Genomic DNA, 19,604 nt, shown 5'->3' with positions numbered 1-19,604 from the left:
AAGATGCGGTTTGAGAGAGACCAGAACGACGCCGTTTTGAAACCCGTTTAAATACCCCCTTAATATGTTTGAATCCTCATCTCCTTTCATTCTTCACCCCTTTCATTTCACAGAGAGAGAGAAAGAGAAAGAGAGAAGCACTCTGGAGCTTCAACCGAAGCCCAGAATCCGAGGAAGCTTCGTCGTGCCGGCCGCCGTTGGTCGGCGATCACCGCCGTACGCCGGTGACAGAGCAGAGGGAAATGGTACGACCCGAAGTGTTTCCTCGCTCTGATCACGGATCCAAGGTAGGTTTCGCCTGGAAAGGGCTCAAAGGTCGTAGATCTACAAGGAACTCTTCGTATTCTTCGACTCCGGCGACCCCTAGTGCTCGCGACGTTCGACCAAGGTAAGCCACTACCTTTCTCTCTTCCTTTCGCTTTCAATATTTTCCTTTTATTTAACCCCCAATCCCGTGTTTTTTCGCTCTGGAAAACTCCTCCCTAAAACCCGAATGCCCCCTCCATAGTTGTTTCCCCCTTGATTTATGGTTGATTTTTCCTTTCTGTATGGTAAGATGAGATGATGTCTAGAAAAATAGGGAAATGGGTCTCACTGATTTTACAGATTGAGTCCCGAATTTTTGGGATTTTGATATGGGGTTGATTGATTAGGCTACTGTTTTATCTGATTTGGTGATGTTTTCTCACTGTTGGTTACTGTTTGATAGATTAGAGAGATATTCGGTGGCTTGATGGCTCAACGGCGTCGGTTTCGGGATGGCTCGTCGGCTGGAGAGTGTGGCAGTGAAGCGGCGGCGGCTGCTGGATGATATGCTTAGGGTTGAAACCCTAATCTGGGATGCTTGTGGGCCGGTTCGGGTTAAATACTGGGTCTGGATCCTGGGTCTGAGTGGGCTGCTGAATGATTGTTGTAATTTGATTGGGCTTCAAGGCCTGCACAAAATATGTAACAATAATAAATAATAATAAAAAAAAATACCTGGACAAAAACGGGTGTCTACAGAACGAACATAAACAGAGGGTTCGTCCGTTCATTTACATTCGTGAACATTCAGTAATAATTTTGTTTATATTCATTTATGTTTGTTTATGTTCGTTTATATGCATTCATTTATGTTTAGCTCAATCTCTTTAAATCTATTTAAAATATTAAAGTCTAATAAATTTTAACCTGATATCCATAAATATTTTAAAGTTCAATTAATTTTAAATAAAAATAAAAAAGCTGAAAATAATTAAATAAAATATAATCCTAAAATTGTTAGGAAAGAAAAAAAAAGGTCTATTTTCATTTATATTCGATTACGTTTATTTATGTTCATTTATTGTGTTTGTTTACATTCGTTCATTTGTATTCGTTTACGTTCGTTTATTATGTTCGTTTACATCCATTAGTTTATGTTCGTTCACTTGTGTTTGTTTATCATTTAAATGAACGAACACAAATAAGTTGTATTCCTTAACGAACACGAACAAGAACTTTTTTGTTCGTGTATGTTCGTGTTCGTTCATTTGTTCTGTTAAAATTAAACGAATGAACATGAATATACACTCGTTCGTATTCGTTCGATTCATTTACAGGCTTAAAAGGGACTCATGTTCATGTGCCACATGATGATGCCCCTTAAGGACACATTCATCTTCTACGTGTGATATCGGTGCAATGCGGTTATAGAAGTCCCGAATTCAGGGGGAAAAAGAATTTTAGGATTAAAATTAAATTACTATAAATTTTATGAGAATTAAAATATAATTTTATTATTGTATTGACTTATAATATTATAATTTTTTAGATAAAATTCAAATTTTATCATTTGAGTGGATCAAAGCATAAAGCATAATTTTATAATGTGTTAATTTTTTTTTGGGTAAATTATAAATTTCATCAATGACTTTAAAAGTTTTTAATTTTCTCACTGAACTTAATATATTAGATTTTTTAGCACTAAATTTTATTTTCTCTTATTTTGGTCACAGTATTAAAAACGACGCCCTTTTACAAAATAAAATTTTTACCAAAACGAAGTCGTTTTACATCTACATATCAGCTCATTTTAATGCCTTTTAACTATTTAACGGTCAAGTAAACAAAAAAACATAATGTATTAAGTTCAGTAAAATAATAATAATTTTTAAAATATAGTGAATAAAACATGGAGAGAGTAAATTCAGTTATCAAATTTGTAATTTACCTTAAGAGGGCGTTTGGATGGAGGAATGTGAGATTCCAATGGGAATGGAATCCACATTCTCCGTTTGGTTAGCGCGGAAATCTCATTCCCGGTAATGTAAGATTACCAATAGTAGATTTTTTGGGTATATTACCGAGAATGTCATTACCTCAATTTCTTTAGGTATTGTTGAATTATTGACGTTTTGGACTAAAATGCCCTTAAAAGAATTTTTCTTTAAAAAATATCATTCTTCTGTCATTGAATAATAAAAATTTTACGAAGGTTAAATTACAAATTTATCCTTAAACTATTTTAGATTTACAAAAAAATCTATAATTAAAATTTTATATGAAGTTCAGGTGTTAAAATAAAATTTTACTCTTTCATTAAATCTTTTTATATTTTTAATTTTGAAAAAAAATTATATAAATTTTATGAATTTAATTTTTTTTTATAAAAAATATATAAATATTTCAACTTGTTAAAAAACAAATATATAATAAAGACAGTTTGGTCAAATATACATTCTAATAATATTTTATTCTTTTAACCAAACACGGTAATCTTTTACAGTCCTGTTAAACCAACCAAACACAAAATACAACATTCTCAATAATCTTATTCCCTGATAATCTTACATTCCGTGAATCAAACGCACCTAATATTTTTTTTATGACCAACGGTCGAATTTAATATTTCGATCTATTAATACTGTGAACATTAAAAAAAGAAAACGAAAAATAAAACCTGTCTTCATCCTGGAAGTTGTAAGAAAGGAAGCTCCAGAAACCCAATATAAGAGGTGGCGCGAAAACGACGTCATTCTTAGTCCCTCTCAACTGAAAAACCGTTTTCTTTTCCATTTAAATTTCCTCTCTTTATTTCTTCTTCCCTTCCTCGAAATTATATCTCCCAATTTCTCCCATTTTTTTTCTAATAAAAATTACTTCTCCCTTCACTCACATTTCTCTTAGAAAAAGAAAATAAAAAAGCAAATCGGCGTCCATCTCTTGCGTCTGACCAGTCTCCGGCGATCTGTCCTTCTTCTCCGGCGATCACTCTATTCATTCCAAATTTTATCTTGAATTCAAATTGTTTAAGCTTTTTTTTTGTGATTGAATTATTTGGAAGAATGTTGAGATCCATGAAGGTGAGTTTTCTTCTTCTTCTTTTAAAAATCAATGTTCTTTCTTCTTCTTTTTTTCTGTATTATGAGATGTATCATAAATGTCGAAATTAATTTTCAGCTTTCTGCTTTGTTTTGATCGTTCTCCGTAGATCACGGAATTAAGATAAATTAAAAGCAAAATGAGACATTTAAAAAAAAAACATTAGATTGGATTAGTTTAAACTAATCCTTTTTATTTATATTTTTAGCAGTTGGATTCAATGAACAGTCTCTGCAACTTTCTTGCCGAGAGATTTACATGAAGTTTTGTTATTTAATATTTTTTTCCCTTCAATTTTGGCGACATAAATCTTTCTTTGATACAGACACTGTTATGATCTGAATTATTTGAAAGTTTTCATTGAAAAAAATAATAATCGCATCTTAATTATTTCAATTTTAATCAAAATTTAAATGCTTTACATCGTTCCTCGGGTTTCCTTCTATTTAATCTGGGGGGAAATGGTCAACTCAGAACTTGTTTAATTAAAAAAAGGTCTATTCAGAATTTCTATTATGTTTTATCCTTCGTGCCCCCATGTTTTCAACGAAATTAGCACTGCAAAACTTCAATTTTTCTCGTTCTTCTTTGCAATTATTTTAAATGCATTAAACAAATATAGAAACCGACAAACTTACATAATTATGATTTAATTGTATTTTAAGTTTTTAATTGTTATATGCTAAACATCTGATCCAAAGTGAAACTCCCATGTAATTGAATTTTATTTTTAATGGAAAGAAAATATTTTTCTTTTTCTAAAATTTTTTGCTGCATTTTCTTTGTTGGGATCATTTTCTAATTCCTTTTCATAGAAAGCAAAAGAGAAGGTGTTGAAGGAAGGGAAGAACCAGAGTGGAGCTGTGTATTTGTTTTTGCCAGTGAAATTGTTTTCTTTTCTCCCCTTCCCTGCCGACCATGGCATTCCCATGAGAAGCACAACTGAGAAATCCTTCTCTCTCTCTCTCCCACTCTCACTTATCCTACACACCTTTATTCTAGCTGTCTTCTTAACTACATCTTCACCACCAGGAACAATAACCAGTACGGAATTCACAGTATAGTTTCTCATTTCCAGGGGGGGATCCCTTAGTACTTTGCATTTGCAGTATGATGTACAGATTGGATAGACCTGTATAGGAATTTTAAAGAATCTCCCATTGTACCTGATGCTGTTAGCCTCATTGTTGTTGTTTGATTTGATCTGCATGAATTTGGGCTTTTCTTGATGAATGAACATACTCATCTCAGTTAATTTCTTGCAGTTCTCTAACTATTCATCAGTAAGATGTGATAATCTGTAAAGATTTATTTCCTTTAGCCTTTTTTAACCCGCTATGGTGTTTATAATTATTCCTTTCTGCCATTATGTAAGTAAGCATCTAAGTTTTGGTCTGTGTATTTGTGGCAGATTTTTTGCAGGGAAAAGTATATTCTTTTTGAACAGATGGTGTTATTCTATATACATGTGGGATTCATATAGAAGTTAGGCTTTTAAGTGTAGGTTTTTTCTTTGGAAAATCCCATCTATGTGGTTTTGTTCAGAGAGTTCGGATGGATGTATGCAAACCAGAGCAACGATTACACAAGCTTGCTGCTGCGGATTCCACAAGACCACCCCTTGTTTCTGCTGAAAAGAACAATGGGCCACTCACTACCAGACATTCTCGAACTAGGGAAGTTAGTTCGAGGCATAAATCACCCACTCCTTCAACACCTTCTGGTCCTAGGCGTTGTCCATCTCCAACCCCAAGTAGAACAACCCCTGCACCTTCCCCAGGGTTGCAAAAGAGAGCTGTATCGGCTGAGAGGAAACGTCCCACAACACCACCTCCATTTCAAATTACCTCTACTCCAGTTCATGATTCATCAACAGCTGCGCCAATATCCTCTAGAAGGCTATCAACTGGACGTATACCAGACAGTTTATGGCCTTCTACCATGAGAAATCTTAGTGTTCCGTTTCAGTCTGATACTCTTTCTCCTGTTAGCAAAAAGGAAAAAGAAAAGCCGGTTAGTAATGTTTCCTTGGATCGCACTTTGAGACCTTCTTCAAATGTGACTCATATACAACAATCGGAGACCTCTCCTAGTCCAGAGAGAAAGGGAAGTCATCTTGAAGGGAAAAATGCATCTGATCAGTCTGAAAATGCAAAACCTGTTGATGGTTTGCCTAGTCGATTAATAGATCATCATCGATGGCCTGGTAGAATTGGTGGGAAATTATCTTCCAATTCACAGAACAAAAGTGTGGACCAGGGGGGTAAAATTGTAAAAAATTTATCCACACCGAATCTAGAATTAGTATCTTCACTGAAGAGAATGCCAGTGTCTGATAGTTCAGGTAAACCTCTGCTGAAATCTTCTAATGATGCTGGAAGGCTAATATCAATTGATGACATTGGTCGAGTAGGGTTTGAGGCAACTTCAATTGATGATAAGCCTCGACGGGCATCTTTTCCTGCCAGCATCCTTTCTGCTAGTTCAGTGGACAAAATCAAATTAACAACTTCAGGATCACAATCTCAGTCACCTCGTAAGACCTCTGTTTCTAGGGGAATCAGTCCACATCGACCAAGACCTTCCACTAAAACTGCAAGAGGAGCCAGTCTTACTTCAAGGGGAGTCAGTCCAACTCCAACTGTAAGAGAATCCAGTCCAACTCCAACTGCAAGAGGATCCAGTCATACTTCAAGGGGACTCAGTCCAACTCCAACTGCAAGAGAAGTCAGTAGTACTTCAAGGGGAGTCAGTCCAACTCCAACTGCAAGAGGAGCCGGTCATACTTCAAGGGGAGTCAGTCCAACTCCAACTGCAAGAGGAGCCAGTCCAACTCCAACTGCAAGAGGAGCCAGTCATACTTCAAGGGGAGTCAGTCCAACTCCAAGGGTAGTCAGTCCAACTACGAGTGGGACATCCACCACATCAAGTCTATCCTATAGCTCAACATCAGTTATCAATTCAACTCCAAGGGTTGTCAGTCCAACTCGGATGAGGACATCCACCTCATCCAATCAATCCCATAGCTCAACATCCACCTCTTTCAGTCAATCCCATAACTCAACTTCAATTCTCAGTTCAACTCCAATAGTAGTCAGTCCTACTCGGATGAGGGCATCCAGCTCAGAAAGTCAATCCCATAGCTCAACTACAAAGTTAGTTACTCCACCTCAAATGAGGACATCTACCTCATCTAGTCAATCCCATAGCTCAACATCCGCCTCATCATCCACCTCATCTTGTCAATCCCATCTCTCAACTTCAATTCCCAGTTCAACTCCAAAAGTAGTTAGTCCAATTCGGGTGAGGACATCCACCTCATCAAGTCAATCCCATAGCTCAACTTCAGTCCTCAGCTCAACTCCAAGAGTACTTAGTCCAACTCGGACGAGGACATCCACCTCATTAAGAAAAACCCATAGTCGATCCCATAGCTCATCTTCAGTTCTCGGTTCAAATTCAAGAGGTTTCAGTCCAACTCCAAGGGTAGTCAGTCCTACTCGGATGAGAGCATCCACCTCATCGAGTCAGTTCCATAGCTCAACTTCAGGTTTTAGTTCAACTTCAAGAGGTGTCAGTCCAACTCCAAGGGTAGTCAGTCCTACTCGGATGAGGACATCCACCTCATCGAGTCAATCCCATAGCTCAATGTCAGTTCTCAGTTTTGTCACAGATTGTAAGAAGGGAAGAAAAGGTGTCAACTCAATAGAGGATGCTCATCAACTGCGTCTTCTTTACAATCGCTATCTGCAGTGGCGTTTTGCTAATGCCCATGCAGAAGCTGTATTCGATATTCAGAAAGTAAATTCAGAGGTAAATTTCTTCTATTAGGGAACAAATATGTGTCAGCAAATATTATCCATGAATTTCATGGAGATAACCTTCAATGATTTGAGTGGGAAAGTTTTATTTCTGTGATGCGGTTCTTTAATTATTGAATAGAAAAACTGGGTTGTTTGCTTATTTGCATCATGTTCCACAACTATCTTTTTCCTACTATGGAGAACTTCATTACAGTGTCGTACGCATATGATGGGCTAGACCTTTAGATATGAGATTGGTCATGCATTTCCTACTATGTGGAATTTCATGACACTTTCATATGCATATGATGGGCTTACTTGGAGCTTAGATATGGCATAGATTGTGAATTTCATCTCAACATGACATGTTAAATCTATTATCAAATAAAGTTATGATCTGTTATATCAGGAAACTTTATACAATGTATGGAATGATACTTGGGATCTCTGCAACACTTTGATCAAGGAAAAGATCAATATCCAACGGTTGAAGTTAGAGCTCAAGCTGAACTCTGTTTTGAATCATCAAGTAATACCTCTCTCTACAATAGTGTTAATCTATAGGGAACTTTTACATTCTTGATGCTAGAACCACCGTTATATTTTGACATTATAGGAATAGTTTATGAACATCTTAGGGAACTTCCTTTTAGGGGAAAGTTGAATAACACTAAGCTACGCCTTGCTCCACTGTAGGTCTGAATTTATTATCAATAGAATATGTATCCACTAACATGGCTTTCGGAAAAATATCTTGATCAGTAGGGGGCTACTTTATTTTGGAAGCATTGGTATGGGCCTCCATGCTTTTTATATTTTATGAGATGCTCATTAAATGAATTTAGAGGTCTTGCAGGATTGTAATTAATAATCTTCTAGTTGTGCTAACCTTCTAACCGAATGAAGAAGGTCAAATATAACAGTTATGTGAAAAGCCATGACTAGGTACATTCTGCAGGATGCTTTGCCCCAAGCTTCAGCATTTTAGGACTTAGAGGGTTTAATACATCAGGATCCTATCCATAATTGATCGTATCAGAAGAAAGACCTGTTGCTTATTCCTGACAAATAATTCCAGTTTGATTGACTCAAATAATGTTTGAACTTTCCCGTCTGGGTTGGTGCTAGGAACTTCATTAGATTCAAGTATTCCACGTCCCCAAATTTACGATGATTATTCACAAAGTTCCATTACTGTAGCTATAAACTTAAAACATAAAAAGTACAGGAGAAAGCTATCAGGGACCTATCACGTGTAATCATGGAGGGTATAAAAGAACACCAGATGACTAGTCTGCATCTGGTGCCTAGACAATCAGACATGCCTGTTTACCCAAAATTATATTCAATTTTCAGCCATGCTTTTGAATACCCATTTGTAGGCATCTTTTGTCAGCCAATAGAATTTCCATTATCTAAGTATATGTTTATTAAATGATTCATGCAGATGGCATACCTCGATGACTGGGCATTACTTGAGAGAGATCATTTAAGTTCCTTAGCTGGAGCAGAAGAAGATCTAGAGGCAAGCACCCTCCGTATTCCCATAACTGGTGGGGCAAAGGTAAGTTAGTTTAGACAAGTACTATGGACTGATGTCTGAAAAGAGAGATCTTGACATCGATACTGGACTTTGTACTCACCAGGCAGATATTGAATCATTGAAATATGCTATTTGCTCTGCTGTTGACGTGATGCAGGCTATGGGATCCTCCATTTGTTCTTTACTCCCAAAGGTATTTATCTTAACAAGCCACCATTTTGCTTTTATTTTGACATAAATGCTCACGTCGTAAGCGGTTAGAAGAAATATCAAAATGTTAGTCTTTACATCCCACTACAATTTATGATTCATTATCTACCATGTCATAGTGACTCTGAATCTCGCTTCTTCTTCCTTTTGCTTAGTCCTTGAATGATTTGATGTTTTCTATCATTTGATAATGAAATTTAAGATGCTTACTACTAGTATACTTCCCTAGAAAATTCAATTTTGGTACATGTAGAAAAGGTTTATTTCTGTTTATTTCACAGGTGTTGAGCCTCTCTCAATTTCATCATGGATTATAAATATCTGATGATCATATATACCTTCTAATGACTCAAAATTTCACGTTTACGACTTGGATTCTGATACTTTTAGCTTGCAGTTTTATTGCCTGATGTCTTTTTACATTTGAAATTAATTCCGGATGCTTGACCATTTCAATGTTTTATCTGATATAGGTGGAAGGGGTAAACTATAGGGTTTCTGAGCTTGCTGCAATTGGTGCACAAGAGAAAAACATGCTCGACCAATGCGAAGCGCTGTTGTCTTCAACAGCAGCTATGCAAGTGAGTTCGCGTTAACCTGAAATAAATTCTGCACCAATCTGATCCGATGAATGCTGTCTGTAAATGCTACCATCCTTTCTTCAATTATGCACTAGTCCTTTTTCGACTCGATCGGTACAAAAGTGACCAACCCGTGCCATCGTTATCCAATGGATATTGCAAGTGCAAAGCTTTGTTTCTTTTTTCGGATATTTCACTTTTTCACTTCTATTATATCAATCTTTGACAATATCTTTGGTTATTGAACAGTTGGAAGAATGCAGCCTCATGGCTCATCTAACGCAAACAAAACAACCTTTGAAGAAGAGTAAGCAGCCAACCAGGGCAGCCAAAGCATTTCCGTGGCCGTGACCGGCCGCTAATGCCGATATTATCATGTAAGTGAATCTGCTCTTCCCTGTAATTGTAAATCATTTCCCTGTTAATTTCTTTTCTCCACTTAAAAAGATGGAGCTACTCGCTCTGTTTTCTCTTCCTGTAATTTTTTATCACGTGTAAAATGAAAATTCAAAGGAAAAAAGGGATTTGAAATTCAATGTAGAGGCAAAGCTTAGAAGCATTGTCGTCAACTGTCATATATTGATGCAAGTTGAGGATGTTTCAGGAAATATTATATGCATATGTATACATTTATGTAGTAGAAGAATTCACTTACATTATTACAAAACTACTTTTTTTTTAATTAATCGCTTGTTATTGACCGACTAATTCAGATCGGATACTACAATGGCGAGGACGACCCTCCCAACTGGAGATTATTATTGACCGACTAATTCAGATTATGTACTACAATGGCGAAGGCGACCCTTCTAACCCAGTTTGTTCAATTCACAAACGCTATGATTCGAACCCCTGACATTACTTAAGGAATCTAGTGCCTACTACTAGACCAACTGGAGGTTGGTTTATTACAAAAACTACTTTAATTCTTTGTACAATTGATATTTTGACAATCTGATATATTTACAATACATATGTACTTGCCATGAATGTAAATTTAAAATCTATTCAATGTCAGTAACAAATATAGTTGTCATCAAACTAACAAAAATTAACGGTCTAATGATCAAGATATATTAAACCGTCAAATTAACAGAAATTAACAATTTAATGACCAAAATATAATAAACCAATAAAGTAAGGGATTAATCACAACACTAATTTTCCACCATAATTTAGAAAATCAATGAATTTAGTCGTCAATATCTACAAAATGTGTAAACTGTGTTGTATTTTTTAAAATCTATGATCAAACTAACATTATTACTTGTATTAAAGACTAAATTTTTTATTATGCCAACAAAAATTAAATAATATTGATAAAAGAAAACTAAAGCCATGATTAATTATCTTTAATTACTCACTTCCAAAACTTTTAGGACTGAATTGATCTTTATTGAGAGGGACTAATCCGCATAATTCCAAAATTAAGAGAAACTGATAGTATAATTGATAGTGCATTTTCGAAATGATTTAATTATGCTTTCGGCCTCTTTTCTCTTTGAACTTTTAAGATTTGATCTTTTATTTTTATTATTAAGAATTTGATTTATATTTATTTGATTTAAAAATTAAAGTATAATTGATAATATTATCAATTGAATTCTATTAAATTTGAATACATATTTCCAATAAATTTAATTTCATCAACTGCTAATTAATTTAACCATATAAAATCTTAAGTCCATTCAACAATAGCTAAAATTTGAATATTAATGGTAAAAATATATTTTTATTAAAAAATATTTTAAATCCTTTTTTAAAATATCGAAATATAACGGAAGTTCATTAACAGCGTTATTAATTATATTCTATTTTTTTAAGGCAGACCAATGGGGAGACAAAATCAGAATTGAAAGAAGAGGGATTAGATTTTGAAATTACCAAAAGTAAAAGGACTAGTTGTAGAAAAAGGAAAACAAATACTCTCTCTCCAAAATAAGGGTTTGTTTTTGGTGTCTGCCGTCCTCACATACACTTCATTTCTCTCTTCCCCTTGCTCTCCCGCAGAAGAGAGGGAATATATCTTATTTTCATTTCATCTCTCTAAATTCCAAATCTTTTTTCCCCCAATCTCTTTATATTCATATTCAGATTCAGCGTTTTATTCTCTTTTCTTTTTGAAGTTTTCTTGTTTCTGATCGGACGCCGGAGATTGAATTTCACGTCAAAGAGGTATGCAGCAAGGTGATCAGTCGGTGTTGAGCTTAAGACCTGGTGGTGGTCGAGGAGGCAGGCTTTTTGGTGGTCCTTCTTCATCTTCATCCTCCTCTTCTTCTCTGTTAGCTTTTGGTTCTCTTTCTTCCGATCTTCCTCTCTTTCGTCCTCACGGAGGTTCTTCTATTAAGGTTCTATCTTTTATCCATTTATTTTCAAAACCCATATCTCAGTTTTTCTGGATCTAACCTCGTAATGTCTTCTTTTATTGGTTTTTGATTGATTTGGTATGGGTTGGTCTTTTTAGATGTTTTGCTATTGGATTTAAATGGGGCTTCTTTTTAAATTGTTAGTTTCGTATATGTGAGGAAACTCTGCTTGCAATATTGGATCTTAGCTAGTAGATTTGGTTTTATCCTTGCAACATTGATCTTTATTCGTCTGAAAGACTTATGTTTTCCATTGAGCTCTCAGTCGCAAATTTGGTATTTTCCCTATTGCCTTTTGAATTTACGAGCATATTATTAGGCCATAAAAAATGTGCAAATGTGATTAGTTGTAATTCTTCTTTGGGCACATATAGTACATGTGCTTGCTGTAAACAGGTGCCTAAGTCTATGAGCTATTGATTACCCATAAAGGACCTAAAACCAATTAGAATCTTATATGATAGAGGTAGAGGTGTTCCATTGATAAAAGAGTCGATGAACTTTTTCTAATTGTGTCAATCCTCTTAGTTGTCTTTTAAATATTGTGAGCATATTGTTGATATATTGTCTGTGGAAGAACAAGTAAACAATAAAATGGTTTCCAAAATATGAAGTTATCAATTGCTTTACTGTTGTAGGCTGGAGACTCGCGATTTGAGAGTCGTGAACGAGTGCGATACACTAGGGACCAGCTTCTTCAGCTTAGGGAGGTAATGTTACGAATTTGTGCATGTAATATGCTTCATCTGTGCATCAGAGAACTATTTGTAGCATTTTACTTCCGCAAATCATCTAGAAAATAACAATTATGCTATTTTGTTTGCATCTAAGGAAGTTATTCAACATTTTCAGTACCCTGTTTCACTTATATTAAGTTGATCAGGCAAATAAGTTTTCCACCGTTGTTCATAATTTGTTTCAATTATTAAATTCAATTGCACTTTGACTACTGTTTGATATAATATCTGATTGTTCTGCTTGCCTTTTTAGGTGGTAGAAGTTGCTGACGATATTCTTAACATCAAACGAGAAATTGAGGTGGAACTCTTTGGTGAAGAGCAGAACTGGAGTCGTGGAGAAAGCAATGTGAGCTCTAAGTGGTCTTTTGCTCTTACTGTTCAATTGATTTATTTTGCTATAAACTAATTACCTAGATGAAATACCATAATTTTTTAATATTGCTGTCAAGCAATAATTATTTGTTAAAGCTTGTTCTTCATCCTTTACTTCTTCCAGCCACCAAAACAAATTCAGGGTCACAACCGTTACTCTGAACCTGACAATCGTGACTGGCGTAACCGTTCAGCACCTCCTGATGGAGGGGATAGGTCCTGGGAGTCTCTTCATGATAGAGAATTGGGAAATGACTCCAGACATCTAGAAGCTAGTCAATTTAATCATCAAGATCAACTCAACTCTCAGTTCTCGAGGGCACAAATCTCTTCTAACCAAATGGTAATTGACATAACACAATATGAACTCTTTCTCTTTATGTAAGATTTCTGGTATGTTTATTGTTTTTATTGGCTTTTGCTAGAATTTTCAAGTTCTTAGGGGTGGTGCAGGTATTTAAAACAATTATTGTTGAATTTATATGTTAGGATTTAGTCCTTGAATCGGCAGATCCACTTAACGTCTTAAACCACCAGTATTTTATATCATTCTGGGAGCAATTGTTCAAGAAGTTGCATCTTATTGCTCTTAATTTTCTTTAATTTTGTTTTATTTATAATCATGACTCGTGAGATGGTTCAACACCCGCAGGAACCTTACATTTAGGATTTTATTTTTTTCATTTATTAACTCATTTGCTTCTGGTCCCTTGCATTATTCCACACGTTACAAAGCATATCAGTTGTTTGTAATTGTTCCTTACACAAATTCCATTTTTTTTTTGTTTTCCATAATGATAAAATTCAAGGAACCCTTCAACTTATAGTTTCTTCATATTAGCTTTGTACTTATTCCTGTAAGTAGCAAGTTTATCTGTGCTGCAAGATATGCCTGTCATTTGTCTTTGGCATTAACATTTGGTTGTGTGTTGAACTAGGGGGGACAAACTCCCGCTTTGGTCAAGGCTGAGGTGCCATGGTCTGCTAGAAGGGGGGATCTTTCCGAGAAGGACCGTGTGTTCTAAAGACTGTAAAAGGGTAATCATATTCAAAATATGTTTATTGCTCATATATGTCACCACTTCCTGCTGAGAAATCATAAAAGCAGGTTTTACACATTATATATGCCTCTTCTATTTCTATCAACCTACCATAAAAAAAGCCTTTTATTTATCTTATCTATTAAGCATGATGCATGCCGATAACCTTTATAGTAAATCTATGTTAGAACATTTTCTTTTGTTTCAAGTTATTGAACCAAAGGCGTTTCTGTGAACTTCCTAAGATTGGAATATCATGGTCAAGTTCTTAAATTCATAGAGAATATAGGTTTCTTTAGTATGGTTTTAGTTTTGGAAGTTGATGAATACAAGATGGCTTCCATTTTTAGGGAACTTGCTAAGTGCATTGTTGTCCAGATTGCACAAGTATGGCTTATTGGTTATTCTGAATGGTTATTTTCTCTGTGCAGGATACTGAACAAGCTGACCCCTGAAAAGTATGATCTTTTGAAGGGTCAACTTCTTGATTCTGGTATTACATCAGCTGATATCTTGAAGGTTAGCACTTTTCGCATTTCCATTATTCTTTCTGGCATCACTACATACCTCTTGTACAATTTTCTAGGTCTGTGATTGTATTAAGAAATTTACATGCTTTTATACACATTACTAATGGGATATCTTTGACATCTTTACAGGATGTTATCAGTCTAATATTTGAGAAGGCTGTTTTGGAACCCACATTTTGCCCTATGTATGCTCTTTTATGTTCTGATCTTAATGATAAGCTCCCCTCTTTCCCATCCGATGAACCTGGTGGAAAAGACATTACATTTAAGCGCGTCCTCTTGAATAACTGCCAGGAGGAATTTGAGGGAGCTGACAAGCTTAGGGAAGAGGTGTCGCAGATGACTGCCCCTGAGCAAGAGATGGAGCGGAGAGATAAAGAAAGGTTGGTTAAGCTCCGTACTTTAGGTAACATTCGTTTAATTGGTGAGCTTCTGAAGCAAAAAATGGTACCTGAGAAGATAGTTCATCACATTGTGCAGGTTATTGCCAATACTTCTTTTCTTACCCATGCAAATCAGATTTTAGTAAGTTATGCTAAATCATATTTTTTTCTGTTTTCCCTTCAGGAACTTTTGGGCCATGATACTAAAGCTTGCCCTGTGGAGGAGAATCTTGAAGCTATTTGTCAGTTCTTCAATACTATTGGTAAGCAACTTGATGAGAGCCCAAAATCACGGCGCATAAATGATGTCTACTTCAGTAGAATGAAGGACTTGGTCACAAATCCCCAGCTTGCTTCAAGACTGAAATTTATGGTTCGTGATGTTCTTGATCTGCGCACTAACAATTGGGTTCCCCGGCGTGAAGAGGTAACAATCCTAAGTGCCATCAATTTCTGGGTTAGAAAGATTAGAAAGATGTTGACATATTGATTTAAATGGGTTTTGATATTGACATCTTGTACTAAATTTGCAGGTGAAAGCCAAAACAATTACTGAAATCCATTCTGAAGCTGAAAAAACCCTTGGGCTGCGTCCAGGTGCTACTGCTAGTATTAGAAATAAACCTGTTTCTGGTGGTCCAACGAGTTCTGGTCCTGGGGGGTTTCCTATCACTCGTCCTGGTACTGGGGGTCTGATGCCTGGAATGCCTGGAACTCGGAGGATGCCTGGAATGCCGGGAATGGACAATGATAACTGGGATGGTCTTAGAACAAGGTCAATGCCAAGGGGTGACGGACCAGGTACACAACCTGGAGGGCGAGTTCCTTCATCATTAATCAATAAGTCAACTTCAGTCAATCCAAGGATGTTGCCTCAAGGTAGTGGTGGCCTAATGAGTGGTAAGACAAGTGCCCTGTTGCAGGGAAGTTCAATCCCACCGGCTAAGCCATCCAACCCGATTTTGGGTGCTGAGCCTGTGGCACAACCTTCTCTTCCTGGCAAATCTGTTCCTGTGGCTATTGCGTCTGCAGTTTTGGAGAAACCACTCACACCAGCTTCAAAACTCAATCCAGCTGACCTTAGTAGAAAAACACGGGCCCTATTGGAGGAATTTTTCAGTGTTAGGCTTCTGGATGAAGCTTTGCAGTGTGTGGAGGAACTAGGATCTCCGTCACACCATCCTGAGGTTGTGAAAGAAGCTATCTCCATTGCCTTGGAGAAAATTCCACCTTGTGTTGAGCCAGTTTCAAAGCTTATAGAATACTTGTTTATCAAGAAAGTTCTTACAGCTAGAGACATAGGGACTGGATGCCTACTCTACGGTGCTCTTTTGGATGATATTGGCATCGATTTACCAAAAGCACCGAATAATTTTGGAGAAATAACCGGAAAACTTATTTTGGCTGGGGGATTAGACTTTAATGTAGTGAAGGAAGTCCTTAAGAAGTTGGAAGACAACATGTACCAAAAATTTGTATTTGATGCAGCAATCCGGATTGTTAGCTCAGATCCTTCAGGACAAGCTCTGTTGGAAGCTCAGGCATCTGAGGTCAAGGCCTGTCAGAGTCTATTCTGATTTTTGCATGCCCCTTTTAATGTCAGTGTACGCACGATGGCTAACGCAGTTCTGCTCATCACCACTTCAATACTAGTCCACCCCACTATTTTTGAGGCAAGCAACGTGTATTATTTCAAAAAGTGGAGCTGTGAAGGACAGGTAAATTTTTTATTGAGCTGTGTATTTCTACCCGAGATAATAGTGGTTTGCCATTGAGAAAAAGGATTTTGCCATCGAGTGTGGCTAATAAATGCTGAAATTCTCGGGCAGAATGTTGTCACCCTTTAAGGGGTCGGTTGCTTTTGTATTGGATTAGTTGTTTTTTTTTCCTTTTTGACCGAGTAATTTAGCTTGTTGAACTTTGAGTCCCATAAATGGTTTTGAGTTGTTTTACATTTTGCAGCAATGCAAGTGAAAAACTCCATCACTGCCTTTACTTATTTGGGTGTGTATGGCTTTAAATGAATCCATGACTGCTTCAACACTTTCAGCTGCTGTAGAATGTGCAGTTAGATTATTTATTATGCAAAATGTAATATTTTCAATTTTAACTTAAAATATTACCTAGATATCTTTAAAGAGTAACAACAACAAAATCCTATTTTCATATGCAATGGGATAAGGAGGAAGTAGAGTAGTAATGTTGTTAAAAATTTTTACAATTATTATTAATTTTTACTGTTGCATTTAAAGTTCATTCTTAGAGTTACGCTCTAAAGGGTCACGTCAAGTTGACCAGCAGGCACAGAAAACAAATAAAGAACCAAAAGAAGAGGACCTATTATTTTTCAACAACATGAAGATATTCAGACTTGGTAGTTGATGGCTGCCTATGGAATCAAAAATCATTCTAGATTGAAAGTACATGTATATACACGTGTGGTAGCTGGAAAAGAAGTGAAATCAGCTATGAATTTGTCTGTATTTTAGAACCGGATAATCGTTTATTGTGAGTAGTATAAAATCCCTATTTATATCCACTCTGCTTGATGGATTGAAAGTAGAGCAAACACCTTCCTCCAGTACAGTAATCCCACCAACCCAAATCCAAATCCTTAAGTATATTTATATTATATCCCCTCTGTGTGCTCGTTCCATTCTCTTGTTAGAGAGAGAGAGAGAGATTCATTAACCTATTCTACTCTCTCCTGTCTCCCATTTTCTTCTCTTTTTAACGATTCTAATTTTTCCATTCGTCTCTTCTATTTAAATTGTTTAAAAATTTTGATTTTTTATTGCACCATTTTCTCAAAAATGGAGTTTTTTATGCACCCATTTGTTCAAAACCGAACCTTTGCTTCACAAACACGCTATGTTCTCTTAAAACAATGAAAACCACGGATTTGGGTGTTCTTTAAACCCTAGAAGAAGGCCTTTGTTTTATAAAAAAAAATATTTTTTCAATCATGAGCGAGAGAGGTGTTCAGGTGTTCGATGATAAGAAAAGTGGGGTTTTCTCTATACGTGGTTTGGGGTCTCAATGGAGTCTCCAACAGAATGATTTTCATCATGGTGGCTTGTTTGCGAGCGTTGGTCAAATGGGAATAGGATTTGGACCCAACCCCCCGAATCAGCATAACGATGGTGGAATCAAAGCACCGTTCATCGATTTGTTTCTCAAATACTTACCATCACAAGATGAAATCCGAGTTGTTGGGGTACCAGAAGGTGAAGCTGCTTCGAGGACGAAGAAAAAAGTTGGATTAAAACTGAAAATGAAGGTGTCTAATCCTTCCTTGAGGAGGTTAATGAGCGGGGCTGTTGCCGGTGCGATCTCGAGGACTTGCGTTGCTCCCTTGGAGACTATAAGGACGCATTTGATGGTGGGGAGTCGTGGGAGTTCTACTGCTGAAGTGTTCGGTAATATTATGCAGACCGATGGATGGAAAGGATTGTTTAGGGGTAATCTTGTTAACGTGATTCGAGTCGCTCCGAGCAAGGCGATCGAGGTATTAATTCCCCGAATTTGATAAGTTTATGAATGCTGTATGCTGCTGGTTAATCAAATGTTTATGGTTTTGATGCAGCTTTTCACTGTGTTTACTGGGTCTATGTGTATACCTTGTTTGCTCGCAAATTGACTTTCTGCAGTTAGTTTCATATGGTTATTTGTTAAAGCCAACGTAAATATTCTTACCTTAAATACTGATTCATCATGTACTGCAGCTATTTGCTTTCGATACCGTGAATAAGCAGTTATCACCGAAACCCGGGGAAGAACCAAAGATTCCGATTCCGGCTTCATTAGTTGCAGGAGCTTGTGCTGGAGTCAGCTCAACGTTGTTGACCTATCCTCTTGAGTTAGTCAAGACTCGATTAACCATTGAGGTAAACACATTCTAAATATTTGTAACTTCTGCAGGTAAAAAATATGTTTTCACTTATATCTGAGATTTGTTAATCTTGCAGAAAAACATGTACGATGGTATATTTGATGCTTTCTTAAAAATACTGCAAAAGGAGGGCCCTGCCGAACTTTATAGAGGCCTTGCTCCGAGTCTCATCGGAGTAATTCCATATGCTGCCACAAATTATTTTGCATATGACACTTTACGTAAGGCGTATCGTAAAGTTTCGTCGGAGGAGAAAATCGGCAATATTGAAACCCTTTTAATAGGATCACTAGCGGGGGCTATTTCAAGCAGTGCAACCTTCCCACTCGAGGTGGCTCGCAAGCACATGCAGGTCGGGGCTCTCAATGGAAGACATGTCTACAAGCATGTGTTGCACGCACTGTCGAGCATTCTCGAACAAGAAGGAATTCATGGTCTGTATAAAGGTTTGGGCCCTAGTTGCATGAAATTGATACCTGCTGCTGGGATTTCTTTCATGTGCTACGAAGCGTGCAAGAGGATACTGGTAAACGAAGATGAAGAATCTTAGGTTTTCCCGGTGAAGGGAAGATACTCATCTTTTGGGGAACAAGCTACCATACATTTTAGGTTTATCCTTCTGAATTTTGTTTGTTGAGGGCTCAGTTCGGGTGGCGGCAGCTGTGAGTGGAAGGTAAGAAATGATGTAGTTTGCAACGCATACATTTAAAGAATGTAAGACTTATTACCTTTAGCTGCCTCGAAATATATTAATGTCTTCTTTCTTTCATATATATGTATTCATGAATGTCAACTGACT

General features: G+C 36.6%; 2 protein-coding genes and 1 pseudogene across 3 annotated transcripts; all 3 read left to right on the top strand.

Annotated features, from left to right (window-relative positions):
- Positions 1-3,057: 3,057 nt before the first annotated feature.
- LOC120124299 (AUGMIN subunit 8-like) lies at positions 3,058-10,396 on the top strand. Of its 2 annotated transcripts, XM_039143008.1 has the most exons (9): positions 3,063-3,326; positions 4,757-6,560; positions 6,606-7,158; positions 7,558-7,677; positions 8,596-8,712; positions 8,795-8,884; positions 9,375-9,482; positions 9,732-9,859; positions 10,196-10,396. In XM_039143008.1, exons 2-8 carry the CDS (start codon positions 4,900-4,902, stop codon positions 9,831-9,833), a joined length of 2,751 nt encoding a protein of 916 aa, XP_038998939.1. In that variant the 5' UTR covers positions 3,063-3,326; positions 4,757-4,899; the 3' UTR covers positions 9,834-9,859; positions 10,196-10,396. The 2 variants fall into 2 exon arrangements, with proteins under 2 accessions (XP_038998940.1, XP_038998939.1); XM_039143009.1 differs by lacking the exons at positions 7,558-7,677; positions 8,596-8,712; positions 8,795-8,884; ... (1 more) ...; positions 9,732-9,859; positions 10,196-10,396 and having other exon boundaries at positions 3,058-3,326; positions 4,757-6,442; positions 6,639-6,803.
- Positions 10,397-11,428: 1,032 nt separating this feature from the next.
- Positions 11,429-16,876, top strand: LOC120124300 (annotated as a pseudogene).
- A 944-nt stretch (positions 16,877-17,820) lies between these two features.
- On the top strand, positions 17,821-19,495 carry LOC120124301 (adenine nucleotide transporter BT1, chloroplastic/mitochondrial-like). The gene is made up of 3 exons (XM_039143010.1): positions 17,821-18,421; positions 18,639-18,800; positions 18,882-19,495. Exons 1-3 carry the CDS (start codon positions 17,879-17,881, stop codon positions 19,353-19,355), a joined length of 1,179 nt encoding a protein of 392 aa, XP_038998941.1. The 5' UTR covers positions 17,821-17,878; the 3' UTR covers positions 19,356-19,495.
- The last annotated feature ends 109 nt before the right edge of the window (positions 19,496-19,604 follow it).

Source organism: Hibiscus syriacus, unplaced genomic scaffold, assembly GCF_006381635.1.
Source record: "Hibiscus syriacus cultivar Baekdansim isolate YM2019G1 unplaced genomic scaffold, ASM638163v2 tig00110415_pilon, whole genome shotgun sequence".
Lineage (NCBI taxonomy): Eukaryota > Viridiplantae > Streptophyta > Magnoliopsida > Malvales > Malvaceae > Hibiscus > Hibiscus syriacus.
Note: the sequence above shows the minus strand (reverse complement) of the source record. Positions and strands in the feature narration are given on the sequence as shown.

What these genes read in the sequence shown, in the direction of transcription:
- LOC120124299 (XM_039143008.1), top strand. Translation starts at nt 4,900, where the DNA reads ATGGATGTATGCAAACCAGAGCAACGATTACACAAGCTTGCTGCTGCG. An exon ending in ACTCTGTTTTGAATCATCAA is followed by an intron (nt 7,678 to 8,595) that starts GTAATACCTCTC and finishes TGATTCATGCAG; the next exon opens with ATGGCATACCTCGATGACTG. An exon ending in CTTCAACAGCAGCTATGCAA is followed by an intron (nt 9,483 to 9,731) that starts GTGAGTTCGCGT and finishes GTTATTGAACAG; the next exon opens with TTGGAAGAATGCAGCCTCAT.
- LOC120124301 (XM_039143010.1), top strand. Translation starts at nt 17,879, where the DNA reads ATGAGCGAGAGAGGTGTTCAGGTGTTCGATGATAAGAAAAGTGGGGTT. An exon ending in CTCCGAGCAAGGCGATCGAG is followed by an intron (nt 18,422 to 18,638) that starts GTATTAATTCCC and finishes CATGTACTGCAG; the next exon opens with CTATTTGCTTTCGATACCGT. An exon ending in AGACTCGATTAACCATTGAG is followed by an intron (nt 18,801 to 18,881) that starts GTAAACACATTC and finishes TTAATCTTGCAG; the next exon opens with AAAAACATGTACGATGGTAT.